This window comes from Procambarus clarkii, chromosome 21 (genome assembly GCF_040958095.1).
Source record: "Procambarus clarkii isolate CNS0578487 chromosome 21, FALCON_Pclarkii_2.0, whole genome shotgun sequence".
In the NCBI taxonomy this organism is placed as follows: Eukaryota; Metazoa; Arthropoda; class Malacostraca; order Decapoda; family Cambaridae; genus Procambarus; species Procambarus clarkii.
In genome coordinates, this window is record NC_091170.1 from 29,826,800 (window position 1) to 29,848,825 (window position 22,026).

A 22,026-nucleotide genomic window follows, 5' to 3' on the forward strand; every position below is an offset into this window, starting at 1 on the left:
GTGCAATAATTTTTCTGCTCAAGAGCAGCAAAATAATATTTTCCTTACAATGTAATATTTGTTGAAAAACACATATTGAAGAAGTGTCAGTAACATTCATATTCACCATTTCCACACCATCAAAGAAGTGCTAATTGTGATTTATAACATACACAACATTCCAGTTCACTCTGAATTTGTTCTCCATTAAATGAGTTATATGTGTTCAAATCCAACAATCATAATGTTGCACCTGCCGTACCTTGAACCTGACCCACTGTTTATCATCCTCATCATACCCTTCTGATATACCAGTACCGAGATTTTTGCTTCGTTGTCTGAAGTTCAGTAATATTTTCATTCAAATATATATCCTAACCAAATATTCAACATAATCCCACAAGAAAAAGAAACAATGTAACACATTTTTTTTATAAACAAATGCATTTGGATATATTGCTGGCTATGTTATAGTTATACTGTATATACATATAAAAGTTTAATGAGACCAAAAAAAAAAAATTTTTTTTGAAAAAAATGTTAAACTTTTAATTCAACACATAAATACCAACTTTTTTTTGGCTTACAATAAAAATGTTAAAACTACTCATATAATGGCGGGAGAGGAGTAGAGGGAAGGCGAGAGAGTAGGGAGAACAAGGGAAGAGAAGGAGAGTGAGGGGGGTACATATACCTGTATGTAAGAGAGAAAATGTGTGTGTGTGTGTGTGTGTGTGTGCGCGTGCGTGTGTGTGTGTGTGTGTGTGTGTGTGTGTGTGTGTGTGTGTGTGTGTGTGTGTGTGTGTGTGTGTGTGTGTGTGTGTGTGCGTGCGTGCGTGCGTGCGTGCGTGCCTGCGTACGTGTGTGTGTGTGTGTGTGTGTGTGTGTGTGCGTGTGCGCGTGTGTGTGTGTATGACATTTATTCTATCCTGTTTGTCGCTATTTTAAAATAATAAATTGACCTCATTCTCAGTTGAAATCCAACATCACTCCTAAACAAAACACATACAGTACTAAAGCTTAAAAGATGTCAGTTAACTGCTCACAGCCTTTGTAATCTTGCTATAAGCTTGAACCACTATAACTGAAAGGCCTGAAAGTCCAACAAAAGACATTGCTACATTGTAATGAAATCATCAAATCTATAAAACTTAACCAGAGCACTTTTGTGCTCTAACACTATATATCAGAATTCTTTGACAGGCTTACTAGAAAAAGCCTATTTATGCATGCACACACACACACACAATTATATATATATATATATATATATATATATATATATATATATATATATATATATATATATATATATATATATATATATATATATATATATATATATATATATATATATATATATATATATAAAATACTGTATATATGTATGTGTGTGTGTACTCACCTATTTGTGCTTGCAGGATCGAGCATCAGCTCTTGGATCCCGCCTTTCTAGCTATTGGTTGTTTACAGCAATTACAGTGTGTGTGTGTGTACTCACCTATTTGTGCTTGCAGAGGTTGAGCTTTGGCTCTTTGGTCCTGCCTCTCAACCGGTGTACAGATTTCTGAGCCTACAGGGCACTGTCATATCTTCATTTAAAACTCTTTGTGTGATTACCTAAGTGTAGTTACAGGATGCGAGCTATGCTCATGGTGTCCCATCTCCCCAGCACTCTGTCATATAATGCTTTGAAATTACTGACGGTTTTGGCCTCCACCACCTTCTCACCTAACTTGTTGTTAGGTGTGTGTGTTGTGTTAAAACTCTTGTGTGTGTGTGTGTGTGTTGTGTTAAAACTCGTGTGCGTGTGTGTGTGTCTAAATCACGAAAATTAACACGTGATGAAAAAGTGACAGTGTCAGACCACGAAGGATGAATTGAAACAGGAATTTCCTTAAGTACTTTCGTATTTAATAGTTTAATTCGTATTTAATTGATTCCTTCTGAAGCTGTATTATTATTTACGAAAGTACTTAAGGAAATTCCTGTTTCAATTCTTCTTTTGTGGTCTGACACTGTCATTTTATATATATATATATATATATATATATATATATTTTTTATATATTTATTTATGGTTTAATAAAATAATTTGCTTATCAAGGAATTCTGAAAATCACAGTTATATATAATCTACACAAAAATATTCTAAACACACAATGCAAAAAGAAAAATATTATAAATTGCAGATTCATAATACAGATGTTTATAAACTGTAAACAGGAGTGTCTCAATTTGCAACTGATGGCTGAAGATTCCCACAAAATTATTCATCTTCAAGTAGCATAATGAAACAACTGAAGGTGATAGTGTGACCAATAGGTGACATTGATAACACTTTCGTTTGAGTCAATGACATCACCATTACTGTAGGTGAACGTAATATCCATGTTTGAAAGCTTAATTTCATATTACACCATGTATCTATATAGCAAAATGTTTGATAAAAGCTTATTAAACATTTTCATTTCTAAAGACATTCTAAAATAATGCAAACTACTGTATTTTGAAGCATACTTTTTTTTATCAATTTTTTTTGTTACAATTTACGTCAAATTTCTACAGGCAGCACTGAATATTTGTATTTATGGCTTCAGAAAGAGTATGTGATGACTGAAACACTGCAGTGTATGTTCAGACTACTTGCTCCTAAACATGACTAAAGTTTGTTGGCATGTATCATAGATTAATCCCTAGTTACAAACTGACATAATAAAGCAACTCATCGAACTAGGTCAAGGCACACTGTATTACACTTTAAGCAAAGTAAGTGACATCTAATGTACTGTAATTACAGGCATACAAAAGAGCCTATACAGTATAGAATACTGAGAGAGTTCCATTTAATAAACTCAAGTCAACTGCAAAGAACGTCATTAAGCATTATTTTCAAGAAAACATGTATTAATAGAGCTGCAGTAAGAGTCATCATGCATGGTGTGTAATGATTAACAGGAGAATATGACAGTTTCAAGCAACTGAACCCTTGCCACACAGCTGCTGCCTCCTTGGCAGAAAACATTTGGCTCAAGGTTCAGACATCCTTTGACAATTAAGCTTCAGCAACATAGTGAGCATTACCCATGCAAACTTTATTTTGTAGTTTGCTTGCCCTGCTACCTAGGCACTCGATCAACTAATTTTCTATAATAGATCTAAGAACATTATTTACCAAGAACATGAGTATTCTCTTGAGTTCTCAAGAATTCTATTCCTGCTAATGATACGTCACTGCCAGAAATAAACAAATACCTGTATGAAAAGTATGTACAAATCATTATTAAATTGCTCTTCACAGACTTAAACCATATTAGCTGCTAGTCCTATCAGCAACCTGATCTCTATTCACAATAATCTTTCATAAATAACAACCTACAAGAAATATTCCATTCTAACATGGACTGAAATCTCAGGCCCCACTTTGAGGCAAGTAAATGTTTGCATGATCATACACTAGTTCTACTTAAGACTTGTAACCAAGATTCCACAAGCATTTGTAATGAACGCTTGTTGTCTCAGTGTTGCCAGATTTGATACAAATGGCTAAGTAGAGCTAGTGTACAGAATCAAATCTGTAGACTAAATCACTTTTAAGTAAGAAACATCTATCCCCCCCCAAAAAAATGTATGAAAAAGGACAATTGTTTATTATACAGGCAAAGCTACTGTAAAAGCACAGCCCTTTTTCACCTTTTATTAGACTGAAATGCTGATCCAGTCATTACCAAACTATATTTAGGTTGTAATAAAAATCTCAAGATCTGCTTGTCACAAAGGCCCAGTCGAGTATAAAGACAATAACTTTATACATTAGCTACAACATAATGGTGTGGCACTGGAGACACCAATGGATAGCTTATCCTACATATATAGCACGATCACATATACATTTTGAAAAGGAATTCCAATTAAAATGAAGAGGGTATCAAAATCATTCAATAAATATGTGTTAATTAAACTGATTTAATATATCTAAAGCTCAAATTATTTATACATAAAAATGCCATAACTTTGTTACATAAATTCTAACAAATGTCAATTAACATTTATAAAATTAGTGTACTGTACGTACTATGAAAAGCCAAAACAATCATATATATGAGAAAAGAGGAAAGGGTGGTACTTAGGCCAGGAAAGAGGACAAATGAGAATGAACGAGAGAAAAAGACAGAGGGAAGTAAAGAGGGAGAGTGGAATAGAGAGGGAAGAGAAGGGGAGAGAAAGGGTGTAAAATAATTCTTAGGAGGAAACGAGGCCAGTATTTACTGTATGTATTTATGTTCAGTAAGTGTATTTGGTATGTATGTACTGTATGTATGTATGTATGTATGTATGTATGTATGTATGTATATATGTATGTATGTATGTATGTATGTATGTATGTATGTATGTATGTATGTATGTATGTATGTATCATTCCTAATAGCCAAAGTTGCCCCAACAATCCAAATTTCTTAAAATATTAAATTTTTCAAATTTTTTCTCTAATGTAATGAAAAAGTTTTTCATTGTATTATGCATGACTGGAATTCTTTTTTGAGTCAAAACTAACAAAATTTACAAAACATAACCTACCCTAACGAAATACAGTGGCACCTCGGCTTACGATTGCCCCTACTTACGATAATTTCGAGTTACGAAGTAAATTTCATCGAAAAATGCGACTCGACATCTGATATTTGTTGGTACACGTTCGGGTCAACCGAGCGCATGGTTCCTGGTCACGCGGCCAACCTGCCTCAGTTTACTACAGCTGCCCGCTTAGTGACGATCATGCCTCTAAGAAATTTTGCTTTTGTGGTGATTTTTTGCATTTTGAACATTAAAGTAATTATTATATATCACGCCATGAGTCCCAGGAAAGTCAGTAGTAAGGCTCAACATATGAGATCCCATGTAAGGATGACCATAGAGCAGAAACAAGAGATCATTTGTAAATATGAAGATGGTGTGCGGGTTGTTGGCCTGGCTAGGAAGTACAACAAATCTCAGTCAACGATATCAACCATACTGGCTAAGAAAAATAACATTATGGGTGCTAAAGTGATGCATCATTACAGACAAATGTTAAAATGAAGGGAAAAACAAATGTCTCTTGACAAATTTGTAGTGAGACAAACAAGCACCGAACCACAACCAGGTCCTAGTGGTATTCAGGCGAAACGTAGGAGAGAGAGTACCCCAGAGAAAGCATCACTGCCTGATGTGATAATGGAAGGGGACTCCCCTTCCAAACAGTAACAACTCTCCTCCTTCCTCCTCATCACTATCTTCCATATGCCATCAAGAACCCCCCATAAAGGTAAGATAAACTTAGGTACTGTATTGTAGTTAGAAAAAAAACATTATATTCAGTATAAAATGTATATGTATGTTAATATTTTGGAGGGTGGGGAACGGATTAATTCAAATCCCTTTATTTCTTATGGGAAAAATCGCTTCGACTTACGATCCGTCTCTGGGAACGGATTAGCATCGTAAGTCGAGGCCCCGTTGTACATGTACAGTAATTTGTATTTATGACGTTATTGTTAGGAATAAACTTATTCCAAAAGAAATTATTTGAAAATAATATAAATTACTCTGCCTGTTAAAATACATCTAAAAATATAACTCAGAGAGCTTTACTGACTGCAGTTGAAGCTGGTTAGCTCTGTTTATCTGATGAATTTATACCATATAATATTTACTAGTCTTACCTTCAACCATATGATGTTTTCCAATACCAATTCAATACAGTCTGTGAATGACCGATCAATTCGAAGTCAGCCAGCTACCCCTCAGTCCTTACTGTACATGCATGTTTATACAGCATAGTTAAAATTAAGCTTAACAAGGTTAAAAATTAATGTTATCAACATAATGTGTTACTATTATTGGGGATGAACTAATTTGGAAAGAAATATTTGAATATGTATAAAAATCCCTATAGCTCTGGAGCAAAATAGGGCTTGTTTACTAAGCAAAGTGGTGAAGTTCTGGCTATTAGGTATGGTAATATATACATACAATACTCTATAAATTTAGATGGTTAACCAAATCTCAGTAATGCCACCAAGAAGTACTACTCCAGCTAATGTAACAGGAAGAAAAAATTCTAGAAATCTAGCTTAGAGGCAGCCCAAAGGTAAAAGTCTTGATGATAATACTACATAAAAAACTGTGCTAGAGAGGAGTTATCACTTGGGAACCCGACATTTTATGATGGCTTGATTTGTCATACGATCCATAGTATGAGAGTCCAGGCGCCTAACAGCTGCCTAAATTCGACTACAGGTATCCCTTGCTCTGTGCAAATTTGGATTTAGCCATTTTCCATATGCAAAATTTTATTTTCATTAAAATTAGAACTGTCAGAGGATGGGGTCAACTGAATGAGAGTTGATAAACAAAGTTTATAGAACCGAGCATTTGTTTTGCTGGGAGATGCTCAAATGAAGCACTCTGACATTGTGATTTGTAACAATTATCATATTATGAATGTTTTGGAAATTACATTCTAGCATCTTTGCACTTCTCTGGCATTCTACATCTCACTTTATACTGTAATTGTAGCTGAAAAGTGGTGGAATTATTTAGTAGTAATCTTCTAGAGGATAATTTATTGAAACAATGGAAAGTTTTCTTTGGGAGGTCTCTGGAGTGCATCCCTAGCATCATGTAAATCTAACTTTGCTCTGGCCAAGGTTTTCCAGGAATCCATCACCTGTGCAGATGAAGGGCCATCTGTACTGTACTGTACATTAAAATCTGTTTTATTTTTATTTTTGGTATATGCATTAAAGACAAATAAATCTTATCCATGTTTAATAGGTGGCCTTGCAAGCACCTACAGTCTGCAGCACTAGTGAACATTATACCATTTGAAGCTCAAGCAATATTAGGCTAACTTAATTTTTTTTATAAAACTTTAATTTTTGTTATAAAAATGCAAATAATACTATTAATGTGCTTTTTCATGTCTCTCCCAAAAAGCAGCTCCCTTTTCATGGATGGTAAAATCTTCAATCACATTAAATTATCAAGTTGTAAATTTCTAAATCTATTGTGGAACATTTTATTATAAAATAATTACAGTACTCATGTCTTTATAAACATATAAATGGAAGATTACAGAAACAATTAAATCCTATCGGCATGAAATTTTTAAACCCCCATCCACCCACCCTAAAAAACTTACCAAAGAAACTCAAACAGTCTGAGTAAGAATACACCGGGTATTAAAATAATAATATGACCGATAGTATGTATTGGATTTAATTGGCCAAGTGCTAAGGCAGATAGCAATTCAATCATTTTGAGAAAGAAATGAAGCAAAGCAAATGAAGAGGTGAGAGTGAAGATGCAGAGCTCTAACCTGATATCAGTGAGGAAGCCCAAGTATGAAGAAATGGCGAAGAAATTCATCGTTATGATTTGAAGACCAGAGAGAGCTCAAGTTTTCCCTCTTGGGGCATTATTGACAATTACCACATTGTTCTGTCAGTCACATTAAACACTGGTCAGTAACTCGAGAGATGGTCACTGACATGGCCTTACTCTTGACTTGATAAACCATGTATGAGCTTCGTGTCCTTAACATGGTATATCCATACACGAAGAGCTAAGGACACCTACAAAATTGCCAGATATCTGCCTCACATTTTTCTACTCTTTGAAAGTTAGCTGCACAGAACTGACCAGTTGAGTATTACTAAGGTTTTCAAGAAATTGACGGCCTTCCATCATAACCTTCCGCCCCAAGCTTTCTAGCCAGCAATTTTTAATTTTGTTTCAGTTTATATACAGTCTTAAACTACGTGTAATGGTGAGCAGAATATTTTTCTACTTTTAATTATACCTAGTATATACAGTACAGGTATACAATATATGTGTGTGTGTATATTGTACATGAATGTGTGTGTGTGTACTCACCTAGTTGTGTCTAGGTGAGTACACACACACACAGTTGGGCTGTGTGTGTGTGTGTGTGTGTGCGCGTGTGTGCGTGTGTGCGTGCGTGTGTGTGTGCGTGCGTGCACACATGTGTAAGGAGAGGGGGAAAGGGAATATGCCTCTATAAAACAATTTTCTCCCAAATTCATGATTGGTAAATTCACAGTAGGCACTGGAAAACTATCATCATGAATTAACACATGTCTTACTACATTTGGGCTAAAATAAGTGTTGAATAAATAAAAGAAAAGTTATCATCCAACTCACTCATGTAGTGTTCAAAACACACTGCGAATGCCAGTCTAACGACTTTCTGAACAGTTATGTTTATGCTTGATCGCGCTAGTTCCAAACACCTATCAACTTGTGAACACATATATCCAATATACTGTATTTATTATCAATATATATATAGCACAGATTCTTGAAAAAATTAATACAAAACTTCACTAAAATGCCCAAAGTTCATTATCTTAAGGTTCAGAGTACTCCCACCAGTCCTTCTCATAACCTTCATGGACATGTTCTAGTAATTTTCTACGGCGCTGATCACAGTACCTGGGGATAAGAAGAGGGTCTGAAAACATGTAACAAATATATTGTGAAGTAAAGCAGCTGTTCTCAATTTGTGGTCTATTGTGACTACTCAGTATTTTTTTTTAGTTCACAGTGAGAAGAAAATACAGCAGTCATGTCAGTTACAAATTAATTTAATTTCAAACCAAAATGCTTTATCTGCCCTTTTTATTATGTCTCAAACATGAGGTAGTTCACAAAATTATATTTTAATTGCCATGTGTGGTCCACAGACAGAAACGAGTTGAAAACCACAGATGCAGAGGAAAACCAAGATGAATGGATTATATTTTGGGATAGCATTTCAACTGTAGTGGATTTAACAAAGCTAACGAAAGATATACAGGACTGTTGCATCATCTTTTACATACAGTGTTACCTCCAGATGAATTGTACTGCAAATCATGCATTCCTCTACATTTTTGTCAAATTAAGACTTGTTCAAACAAATACATCTATTACAAAATTGTACAGCCACTTAAAAGTTTCTGCTACTCTCAGTCTCTTGACCATTTACATAACTCCTTCAAAGACTGTATATTGTACTGTATATTACTACAAGATTACCAATTTCATGTCAGCTTTAGAGGTATATGCTGTATGACTACTTCATGCTATGTCAATAGCAGGGAAGCTCTTAGTCTGACCCTTGGATACTGTTACCGAGTCTGCAATACTCAATTTGTGTTCTCGAATTAACATGATAGCTTAGGTTAATACAAACATTATCATTAGCCCCATTTTCTCACATCTCAGGTTTATCTACATCACTATCAATTGGTACTTAATAAGAAATAATTGTGGATCAACTTGATAACTGCATATAGACGCTTACAATAAAATGATATAAAACTACCTTTGTTTATTAATAATATGAAAATAGGCATTTTAATTTAAATAACTTCAATATAGGTAGTCATGAAAGTTCAAAATATTATACTGCATTATGAACTATTCACTATCATGGAGTTAATCTTGGGGTCTGTGATGATCATGACAGCATGTCTACAGAATGCCAAAACAACGTGTGACACGATTCAATTGAAAAATATAACAATTACGTGAGCCATGTCCTAAATGGCACATTAATCAAATTCATAGCTACCAGGAGATGCAGCTAATATAAATGTACTCTTAAAACTACTAAAATATCATGACCCAAAAGATGATGCTCACCTGTATTTATCTTGAACTTTTTGTTTGATATCTGCCAAATTTTCTTGTGTTATGTCGCGTTCTAGGTACTCACTCAGAGTCTCCGTGGCACTTTCAACATCCTTCTGATTATCTTCAAATATTACAGACTGGTTGTTCTTCCGCAGGTAATATGCAAACACATAGGTGAACATTAATGTTTGCCGACACTCGCATAAAATGTCAACAGCCTTCTTGAGGAATTGTACCTGCAATAATAAAATATATTAAAACATGCATTTTTCATTTGTTTTTTGTATTCAGTGAGCTGCAGTAAATGTAAATTCTCAATTAATCTCTAAACTATGCAGCTATGTATTTAAAAGTAAAACACTAAAGTATGTGCATGTGTATAGATAGTTAAATGAAACCGTAAAAAAGAAACACCACCAGCATTGATTGTAATGAAATGCCAATTTTGAGGAGAGCCCTGGTGACTCCCTGACAGCTGATTTCTGGCTTGTTCTGGCCAGGTTCTGGCCAGGTTCTGGCCAGGCTCTGGCTTGTGGGTCCCGATCGACTTAAAGGAACTCGGCAACTGATGGTACCTAGTAGTTAGGCACTGTATCAGCATATTAACTTCAGGGAACCACAAGGAGTTTCCCCCAAGAAATAACTTATGGTGAATGAAGCACAAGATTAAGTCACAGACCTGCAATTTGAGTACATGAGGGCAATTAATATCTCTATTTTTTAATATCTACTGTTGCAATTCTTCAAGTTGAATTTAGAAGATGTTCCTAAATCTTTCCCAGTAATCTCCATGGAATCTGTCTATCATCATTCATCAAACATGTGAACACAAACAGCACTATTAAATTGAAGGCAACTGGAGTGCATCTGATCCACAGATTGACTTACCCTTCAAAATTAACAACTATAAATTTCTGGTCGAGGTCCACAGCTTTAATATTACAGTAGTTATGTTGGCTTTCACAAGTATAACTGAGCTAGTGTGATGATTTTCCCATTTAAGCTGAAGGATAGTACAGAAGCAAGCTTGATGCATTTTTTACTGACATGTAATATGTTCTTGAAATCGCCCAGATTATATTCAAAGAGGGGGGTCACGTTAGTCTTTTAAATAGCGTGTCGATAAGGAGCCTGGCACATTTGGGTCGAGAGCCATCTTTCGTTTAATTTCCTTTGTACATTATTTGTCATTTTGTTTATGTTAGTTTGTGGAGCTGAGATAGGTTGATTTGGAGGTTTAGGAAAATGTTTTGGTATATAATGTATTGAGATAAAATACAAAATTCATTTCATAAACTGGGAATATGGCAAGGACAAAAACATAAGGTACACAAAAGTACTTCTAAATTTGTGGGACTACTAAGAGAAATTACCTCAATCCAAGACATGTTGTGTTGTTGCATCTCCTCCATCTTTTCTTTAACAGAGGCATACAATTTGTGCTCAAACTTTAAAGATTGCATGTGGTTCATATAACGATTACAGTAGAACAAGTAACGTTGAAGAGCAGCACGAGATTTTTCTTGGGCATCTCGAGCTTGTTTTGCTTCATCCTCATCATAACGATTACAAGAGTACCTGTCAAAACCACCAACTGTAAAAAGTGCTCAATTCTGAAATTCACATGAAAGTGCATGAATAAATATTTGCTTAGAAATGTTCATAATTAAACTGGTTTTGTGTAACATACATATTAAGTACTGTACAACTGAAAAATACATATTGGTCAAAGCCCCTCATATTGCTATCAATAATAAGGAAAGTCCACAAACTCAATTTGCTTAACTAATTAAATTTTTAATATGTGCAAAAGTAGTAAACAATGAATATTAAACTAAATCAAAATTAATATAGAACAATGTGAAACCACTTTTCACGCCATATAATTTGCATTACATGTTAACTCTAGTCCCCCATTTTCTTTCTTAAATATATTTCTTAAAATCTATGAAATACAGGAAATTAGTAAGTAAACAAACTTATGGGAGCTGTGCAGTGCTGATCATAACTCTGTAATGTTACTCTTACTTTGTATGTACCCAATTCTCAAACAACTGTTAGTGTTCTTCTTCAATATTTCTAACCCTTCAGTTTAGTGGGATAAATTTACTGCACATTCAATAATTGCTCAAGTCATAGCATATAATTATGCTAAACAAACAAATAAATGGAGTTAGAGGAAACTAGTGACAAAAAAAAAAAAAATCGCAAACCTGATTTACAAACCTGAGGCTAGATACACTTTACATATAGTGTATCTAGCCTTTCCTAATTTGTTGCATTTTTGGTTCACTTTGCTTTTTGTCAAAATAAACATATTATTGTGTATAGAAAATGGAGACAACCTGAGCATTACCATGAAGACCCATGGGGTTCCCAAGGTCCAAGACAGACCCAACAAAAGTCAGCCTTACAACTTTGGTTCTTGCACACCATATGATTACATCCGCCATCTTTCTCAATAGTTACTTTGCACTTTGGACATTCCTGAAATAACATAATTAATATCTTCAGAAACAATATACACAATTTTCTGAAACACATCATCATTACCATTACATCATTTATCACTTTCATGGGGTGTGGAGGAATCCTTCTAAAAATAGGTAGAGGGGCTAATGGTACTGCAGAGGAGTGGTGATGGCTATCCTAAACTGGATAAGGGAATGGCATTTTAAAAGAAACAAAGACTTAACATAAATTGACTGAATCTGAGTGAGAAACTGTTGTAAATTGGAGAGCCACATGGCTCCATCATTGGACCTTCATTGCTTACCATATAAATATATGATTAACACACAGGTTTTGACTGGTCAGCAACATTACAAAATTTGCAGATGCTATAAAAATAGCTCAGAAAATAATATCAGAAGACTCAAAATTACTTCAGCTTATACTGAGATTCCCTCCCCTCTCAAGGTCATACTACTGACATTCTCAGGGCTGCAATCCCACAACAATTGACTAACTCTCAGGTACTCATATACTGCTAGGCTAACAGAGGTACAGTATTAGGTGAAAGGAAACATGCCCAACTATTCAAATAAGGCAAATAGGATACTGAACCTGGATTCATATCTAGAAACATTAAAAATAAGGCATTTTAATATTCTACATCAACTTTATTTTGTTTTTGCTAGACCCCATTTAGATTGTGCAGTTCAGTTTTGGGCACTTTACTATAGAATGTATATAAATTTATTTGAATGAGTACAGAGAATGATTATAAAGTTAAGCCCATGGATTAGAAACCTATCTGGGAAATTTTATCTACCATCTAACATATTCTCTCAGGGAGAGACTTTTAATTTTTAATAATAGTAATACTTGTAATTGTTATGATACTGACTCACCTTTGTGTTTGCAGCAATCCAGTTGGATGTTTCCGAGTCGTCATCACACTTCTTAATCCAGCGCCGGAGAAGGTGGCATTTAACAGGATCATGCCAGTTCTCACCACAGTTAAAACAGAACACATTCCGACATTTGCACATTACAGGTCGAGCATCAGGATACTGCACTTTGATGGCATAATTACAGTCTGGGTAAGGGCACCAGCGCAATAGTCGATTACACTGTGTGTTGGATATATTAATACAGTGATAGTATATTGAATAGGCTGTAAAAATTGCAAAATAAAATCTGAGAAAGTAATAAATATATGTTATATGGTGGTCTTGATTTTCTGAATCAGATGAGACCCTATCTGGTCTGTTATGCCAGTGGTTGTGGAGCAGCAATCGGTATTCATTATGCTCAATTTTGATCCATAAACAGGCCTTCATGAAAAGACAACTACCTGTACTATGCTATTATTTGGCCTTAAAAATGCAATTCAAGCAATGAATAGATTGTTAGTACTGTAACAGATTGGTAATTTGGATTTTGATAAGCTATATCCCCAAGAAATCCGAATGAATCTATGTTCAATTTTTTTTACCTTTAAACCTAAATGAGAATTTGGGTAAAAAGGTTATGAGGAACAATAAACTCAAATATATTAAAATTAAAGAGCTTGACTGTTAACTCTAATAGAAATTTATGTTACCAATAACAATTCGGTTATGAGTGCCTAATCTTTCTACTCCAAAGTTGGAATAGAATGAAATAACTTCACATTGTAAGCACTGACACAACATGCCGACGGCTTATCGTCCCCTGGCCGTTGGTGTATCTCCACATGATTATGTCTTTTCCCTTTATAGAGTCCCCAGCTTTTGTTGTTGTGTAGCAGGAAAGCTGGCAGTCACAGTCAGTCAAATGGTCACAGCCAGCCAGGCATTCACAGTTAATCAAACAGTATGTGTGATGTTGAGCACTCTCTACGAATGTGTAGTTGTGTGTACTAATATCTCTCTCTCTCTCTCATTATATCGTATACTGGTACAGTACTGTATCTACAAGTAATAAGCTGGCTCTAGACAGGTAAGTCAACAATCAAACACTTAAAATTCTTGTTAGTCCCCCTGAAAGGTGGCCCCCAGGCCACCAGCTCTCAGGAAGCGAGTATCATATTATATTTATACTGTTTTGAAAGTGATTAAAGCGGTGGGAATGGGAGTTGTCTGGTGACAGGAGTGAAGGACTGGGAGAGGGGAAGGTAGAGGCAGGAGGACAGCAAGGACAGCAAGGTGTGGGGATGAAAGACAGGAGGAGGGACAGGGGTATCAGGCTGGGAGGGACTGAGGAAGGACTGGGTGTGGCCAATAGGTAGTCTAGCCAGTTGGTCGGTACAAGTCCTAGTTCTGATATCTTGTATTCAAGGCGGGTGGGCCCAGACTTGGCCAAAAGCTTTTGTGATATTTGTGAGCACTACATTGCCAGAAACTCTCAGCCACCCGCCCTCCTGTGACTATGTAAAAAACTGTGTGTGTGTACAGGCTGTCCTGTATTGTGTATTTCTTAGCTATAATATGAACTATTTTTTAAACTGTCTGCCTATGTATAATGGCCGACTCTATCAAGCTGCCCAGCCAAGTGTTCTTTCCCTGTGTGATTCTTCTTTGTGCAATTCTATTACTAAAAGATTTTCTTTCAAACATATTTTTGTTCTTAAAGATAAGCTATAAGTAATTGAACTTTGTGAAATAGCAATTCATTTTCGGACATTCATGGTAAGAGATTCAGCTAATTCAAATGTCCAGGTGACTTGAATGGGGGTGGGCTAATTATAATTTAGATTATCAAGATTAGACAAAAACAAAGTTTATCAAAAACAAAGTTTTTGCCTTTGTTTGCCATTAATTAATTTTTTCCTGACAGTAAATAACAGAATACAGTACAGTACATCTTTGAACATGTCTACAAAAGAATACTAAAATAATGAATTTTGCATATACTGTACAGCTAATGTTATTGGGATAATGTCAGTAATTCATTAGATTTTCTGTATACAGTATTAGAATAATAAACGTTATACAAATTAAAATATTTTCATTTGTTGCAGTAAGGCTAAACAGGGAAGTGATAAGTGAACAAATGATTCAAAATGGCCATTAATGATGGGGGGTTGGATTCATTAATAATTATCCATTCACATCTACCTATTAAGAAGAAACTAATAATAATCCATTATAAAATGTATACTTACCTCAACAAAGCTCTTTGTTATAAGGTGCTGGTATTTGAGCTTAACTTTGGGATCTACAATCAGCCTCATGACAGTATGGTCGTCAACAAGGATGGAGCAAGAGTGAGCGGCGCAGGATATAGTTTGCCCCATGCCTTCATCTATGATCTTTGTAGTTAAATATTCAGTCCAACAACTCGTACAAAACCGGTGGCCGCACTCTATACCCGTCATCATCTGAAAGCAAGTTTTTATAAGAATACTTCACAGGAGAACAGAACAATGCCTGGCATTGAGAACATATTACCTCAAGCCTCCTCGGGTGAATTACTGTACTCTCCACACATTTTTTAAATGGTGCAAAATTGAAAGATGGTAGCTGGCCAAGTCACTTACACTAGTCATATAGAATAAAAGAATATTGACAATAAGAAGTTAAAGCTCTTTAAAACAAAACAAAAAGAAAAAGTCCTACATTTTTCATAATACATATGGAAGCACTATTTACCAGGAATATTTTCTTGTAATTTTAGTAAGCCATTCTGAAATTCACATGAAACTTATTTCCAATTTGAAGATAATTTATTTTCGTAGTTGCAAAATGTCTCCACAGAACAAAATATACAATTCCCCCACCACACATGCACACTAAAACAACATATTGTAATGTTGTTTTCTGAATATACTGTACATATACTTACTGCAGAAGGCATATTCAGGAAGCAGATGTCACATTCTTCCATTCCATTACTGGTTTTAATAGGTACCTGCCATATTAGAAACTAATTAATGAGACAAACATAGACAGCTGCTACAGTATAACATTATAACAAGAAAATAATCATCACATATTTGAAACTAAATGTTTTTGAGCCATACATTATCATCATCTCATTTTCCATTTTCAAGGGATGCGGGAGGCATTAGCCCAGTGACAGATAACACAGGCCAAGAAGTTTATAGATATCAAATAATAATGCATTAAAAAAAATCACTTGCCCATCCATTATACAACATACAGCATTACAGATAAACCAGCACCACCACAATCTAGCAGTTATACATGGCGGCTCCTCACCATTTCATTAGATCAGCTGTACAAAGTTACTTGTGAATTGTGATCAGTCAGACCTTAAGTATTCCCTTCACCGCTCTAGTATCAAACACATACACTTCAGCATGCTTTTGTCAAAATGTGCACACTCAAACACTTTTGTGCCATTTCGGCCTTTATCTGTACCATAAACAGTATACAGTATTTATGAATAAATGTAAAATATTTTTATCAATAAATAACTCCTCTCACAAACCTCACATCTTTCATGCTTCTATTTCATCTTCTATCAACAAATATACAGTGAAAACCTATTCCCAATGTTTCCAGGCCACCTACAGTTCCACTCTATCGTGATCTAGTTTATCTAAACTATACTTTTTTAGTTTTAGTCTATCTCACAGGCATATTAGTAAATCGACATGCTTTAACTTTTGTGTATCACCTACGTAGCTTCACATCTTATCCTTGATAAGACCTTAGCCTTGATTCAAGCATTAGTTTTTATGGACCAAATGAAGAAAAAAATCACGATGACCAAGCATGAGTTCAGCTAAACCTTCCTTATACCATCTGCAATTATATGAGAATACAAGTGCTATAACATCTGCAACTATATGAAAATACAAGTGCTATAACTTCTGCAACTGTATTAGAGGTGCTACAACTGCAGTACAGTACCTACTTTTGGGGCTTTTGGTGTTGCTTTGAAAGGGCTGACAACATGAGCTTCTGAGAATAACTTTTCTTGGTCACCATCATAGAACCGTTCCATCAATTTTTCTTTATCCCATTTAAAGTGATTCAACAATATTCTTGTTGTTGTGACAGGAATCTGAAACATTTTGATGGAGGATAAGTACTGTACTAATGTATTTACTAAGAAAGAAAGAAAGAAAGAAAGATAGGAGAGAGAGAGAGAGATTGAGAGAGAGACAGAGAGAGGGGGAGGTAAAAACATAGAAAATACAAAGTGTGTGTGTGTGGGGAAGGAGACAGAATAGACAGAGAGAAGACATAGAGGGAAGGGAGAGGAGTAGTAAAAAAGCTAGCGTGAGACAGAGATCGAGAAACATTTAGTACTGTTTAATCGCTAATTAAAATACAATAAACTTACTTAAAATTTTTACCGGTTCTAGTTTTCTTCACCTTATAACCATTACAACCACCAATCAGCAGTTGCACGTACTGTACGTAAGCTGGGGGAGCATAATATGGTAGGATAAGATGTTTTACGAAGTATAATCCACCTCTTCTCATATGGGTGAGCAGGTATACATAATTTATGATAGTTATCACTAATAAAAAAAAACTAATTACTGTATGTCACAACTGCATGCAGCCTGATGGTATTCCTATTATAAAATGCTGACTTAATCTTATACACTATGAGCTAGAAAGGTTCACTTATACTACTGAAAAGTTTGGGTTATGTAGAATGTTTAAAAAAAGAAAAATAATACATTATCATAAGGGGAAGAAAAAATCCTAAGAACATTTAAATATATTAAATATTTTATGGTTAAAAATAATACGTTTTTTCTGGAAAAAATAGAGCATTGTTAGGATACTTATTTGACTGCTCACACATTAAATGAGAGGCTCAGGTACAAAGCCCATTATATATATAAAACAAAAAGACTGGTAGAAAAAGAGGTAAAAACAAATGGGGCTAAATAGGGATATGTCAGATCTAGCACCTCTCTCACTTAAGTTTGGGCAGTTTCCTCCAAAATTATGTTACCAAAAATATATTATAAATGTTCTGTTTACTTCAATACAAAAATATTTACAGGAGCAAATCATCTTATCACCTATCTGTGCTACATGTGCACTCACATTCTACTTATAATGTTCGTTTACTCGGTACCTAAAATGTATTAAATGATGAAGAAATGTGCATACAATGTTATCCTGCGCCAAGGCTAGGAGTCTTCAACTTAAGGGTCCACTTATGAAACCCGGTCACCTTTCCCTCATCAGAGCAGTTTAGCCCGTATTTATTAATAAGTTTACAGGCATGGAAATATCCCAACCCAGGGTTGTTATTGTTATAGACGACCTCGCAGCACTTTGGAGCTCATTAATTTATTAATAAATGTAAACTAAGCTGCCGTGATTGAGGAAAGATTTCTAGGTCTCGTAAGTGGACACACAAATTTATCACGAATCGTGCTCCAGGTTATGAAGGATCAAGTCAGATAAGTAGTATCTGCCCCAGTTTTAGGACCTCTGATTTAGTGACCTGATGAATTTAACAGCCAGTTTTGAGAACAGCATTTTGATATTTATTTACTAAATTGACAGTCGTTAAAGGTGGATTACTGTCGTTATTGAATTTTCCAAGATTGCCACTAGGTAAAGATGCAGCCATTATTAGGATTGTTGACACCACTGTCTTTGCTAGGTCAATGCTTTCCACAATGTCTTTGTGGAGTAGATGTGGGAATGTACCAGAGTTTCCTTGGAGTGACTGGGAATGTACCAGTGATTCCTTCGAGTGACTGGGAATGTATCAGCATTTCCTTGGAGTGACTGATAATGTACCAGCATTTCCCAGGAGAGACAGGGAATGTACCGGTGTTTCTTTGGAATGACTCGAAATGCACTAGTGTTTCCTTGGAATGACTGGGAAGGAAAAGGAATTATCAAGAGAAACTACCAAGCCATTATGACTATATAGCACTTAGAAGGGATTAGGATAAGGTTTTGGGATTGGACAGGGAGGAAGGGGGGGGGAGGATTGGCACACACGCCGTCACGAGCAGGACGGTGAGCCAGTGAGCTGGGACCAGAGAGGTGCTGGGGACTAGAGAGGCGCTGGGACCAGAGAGGCGCTGGGACCAGAGAGGTGCTGGGGACCAAAGAGACACTGGGACTCAAAAAAAAACCCTCCCCCCCCCCTCAAACTTCCCTACTGCTATAACGAGGAACCACAGCATCCTGCTGTGATAAACCTGTACCCCACAGATAAGGAAGGTTTTCCTGTGTGGATATGACCATGGACCATAGTACACCCTCCTCCTCCCCCACCTCCCCCCCCTCGCCTCCTGACACCCCCCAAATACTCACATTAACCACACTGTTGACCTCCTTAATGCACTCGATCATGTGTCTGGTGATATCCTCGGTGGACAGCACCTCGTAAGGGTAGTCTTCCGTGTCCCTATACTTGCTGCAGCCCGACTCTCCCTCGCCCTCAATGTCGAAGTCCAGCCCCACGTCGTCCCCGCTAGACTCGTTGCCACTGTCACAGTCATACGGATACTCCTCGTCTGAATCCATGACTCCAGACTCCGCCACTCCAGAGGGGGGCAAAGGGGGAATATAGTGGAGGTGATTTGCTCTCTCTCTCGCCTCTGTCTGTTTGTAAGAGTGACGTCACATAAGGCCTCCATCGATGCGTTCGAATGGCTAACTTAGGAACCTATTTTTTCCTCCTGTGTTCCTCGGTTATAGGGCTTAAACGGCTCGAATTTATACATTTTGTGTCGTACTTTTGGCAGGGAGAGATGCAAATGGTTAGAGTGTTTAATGAAATATATTTGTGAGAGACGCTTTCTAGAACGCATCTCTCGTCTTGCGCTATGAGAATGTTTTTGTTCAGATTTATTGACGATATACATCATAATTTTGGAATGGACCTCCTTATTGCTTTATTATTACATAAATATGTACAAAAAAACTAAACAAGCTTGTATAAATTAGTAACATGAGCTGAATAGCCTTGTAATACATATTTCTTCATGGAAGTTCACACGGAGAGGGGAGTTGAAGCATTCGAATCCAGGCAGATGTAGTAGAAAATGGACGGAATATTTCAGCAGATACATATCTAATGATGACCCATTAGCGCAGCCCGTAAATCCATCACCAAATTTCGACTCGATTTAAGTATTCACTGCGAAAACCTTTACTTGCTTTGATGCGTATGTGTTTCAAGTGGAATTTATTGTGTTACTGCGCACTGCACCGATGAAAACTTCTGATGAAGGTCTTCGTCTGACCTAATATCTCCACGATATATATCCACAGTCTAATTCAATACTCATCTTAACTAATTCATTACGTAAAAGCTGCTAGTATTTTGAGTGCGTAGATGTTAAATATCATACTCATGGCTTCATTTACCAATGGAAGCATCATAGGAACACTTCACAAAGGTCATTCAATCATTCATCACTGAATTACGGTACTTGTTCAAAATACGTGCCGGAGAAACAGAAAACTTAAGAGAACTAGAGGGATGACGAACACAGTTAAACAATTACAACGTCTAAGCACAGCCTCTGGAGACGGTATCACTTCATATATATTGAATTATATAATATATATATATACATTATATATATATATATATATATATATATATATATATATATATATATATATATATATATATATATATATATATATATATATATATATATGTCGTACCTAGTAGCCAGAACGCACTTCTCAGCCTACTATGCAAGGCCCGATTTGCCTAATAAGCCAAGTTTTCATGAATTAATTGTTTTTCGACTACCTAACCTACCTAACCTAACCTAACCTAACTTTTTCGGCTACCTAACCTAACCTAACCTATAAAGATAGGTTAGGTTAGGTTAGGTTGGGTTGGTTTGGTTCGGGCATATATCTACGTTAATTTTAACTCCAATAAAAAAAAATTGACCTCATACGTAATGAAATGCGTAGCTTTATCATTTCATAAGAAAAAAATTAGAGAAAATATATTAATTCAGAAAAACTTGGCTTATTAGGCAAATCGGGCCTTGCATAGTAGGCATAGAAGTGCGTTCTGGCTACTAGGTACGATATATATATATTCAGAACAATAGGGGTGGTAGGAGAAGAAAATATTAAAGCATTCAATAAGAATCCACAAGTATTCATTATAGATAAAATATAAACAGATTATTCATTATAAATGAATACATTACAATGTTTAGAATACATTATAAACTCTGAATACTGTTTATTTTCTTCTTCGAGGCTATGGGGCCCTACAATTGCACCAGAGGTGGTACCCTCACAACTTTGTATAAAAATATAATACATAGATTGTTACGGTAATCTCTTGCTTAGGTAATAGATCCTGCCTGTTCCCCATACCGCCTATTCACCAACGTATCTGCATATTTTGGAATCAACAACAACGACAACAACAATACGTGTTCAAAACGTATGGGGGTGTCTAGACAGACACCTTCCCTCCACCCTATAGTACCCGAGACCCCTGGACACCTGCTGTCTGGGTAGAAGCCTAGACGCCACTCGCTGGTCGACCAGACGCTAACTGCTTGTTTAACTGCCGGCCGATAGTTACCTACAAGATTCGCGCCATTTCTGATTGATGAAGATTAAGCCACCCAAAAGGTGGCACGGGCATGAATAGCCCGTAAGTGGTGGCCCTAATGAGCCATTACCAGTATCAATAGATGATACTGGAGATCTGTGGAGGTGCGACTGCACCCTGCGTGACGGGAGATGTCTCCCGTGCGCCATTTCTGACGGCCTGGCCCATGTATAAGTGGCTCACCAGCGTCCAATTAAGGGCTCACCATAGCCCGTGCTACATGGACACTTTGTTCTGAGTAGCTAAATCTAAAACAACAAGAACAACGTCCAGTGATCAGAATACACTTCGTGCTCTCAGCTGCCGCATCTACTCTCGCTCCCCCGGGTGTCGGTGGACTCTTGCTGCTTTTGTATAATGTATTAATTGCACCTTTGCCATTAA

General features: G+C 36.2%; 1 protein-coding gene across 2 annotated transcripts in view; it reads right to left on the reverse strand.

Annotated features, from left to right (window-relative positions):
- Positions 1-3,925: 3,925 nt before the first annotated feature.
- The window catches only part of ari-1 (E3 ubiquitin-protein ligase ariadne-1), a 61,554-nt gene continuing 43,453 nt past the window's right edge, over positions 3,926-22,026 (reverse strand). The window contains exons 1-9 of one of the 2 annotated variants that reach the window (XM_045746460.2): positions 19,356-19,684; positions 16,969-17,118; positions 15,931-15,996; positions 15,251-15,466; positions 13,014-13,235; positions 12,017-12,147; positions 11,034-11,238; positions 9,670-9,896; positions 3,926-8,475 (exon numbers count right to left, since the gene is read on the reverse strand). In XM_045746460.2, coding sequence (XP_045602416.1) covers positions 8,391-8,475; positions 9,670-9,896; positions 11,034-11,238; positions 12,017-12,147; positions 13,014-13,235; positions 15,251-15,466; positions 15,931-15,996; positions 16,969-17,118; positions 19,356-19,568 — 1,515 coding nt within the window. In that variant the 5' untranslated portion in view covers positions 19,569-19,684 and the 3' untranslated portion in view covers positions 3,926-8,390. Of the gene's footprint in view, positions 8,476-9,669; positions 9,897-11,033; positions 11,239-12,016; positions 12,148-13,013; positions 13,236-15,250; positions 15,467-15,930; positions 15,997-16,968; positions 17,119-19,355; positions 19,685-22,026 lie in introns of those variants that run through there. The other variant, XM_069328246.1, reaches the window with a different exon arrangement.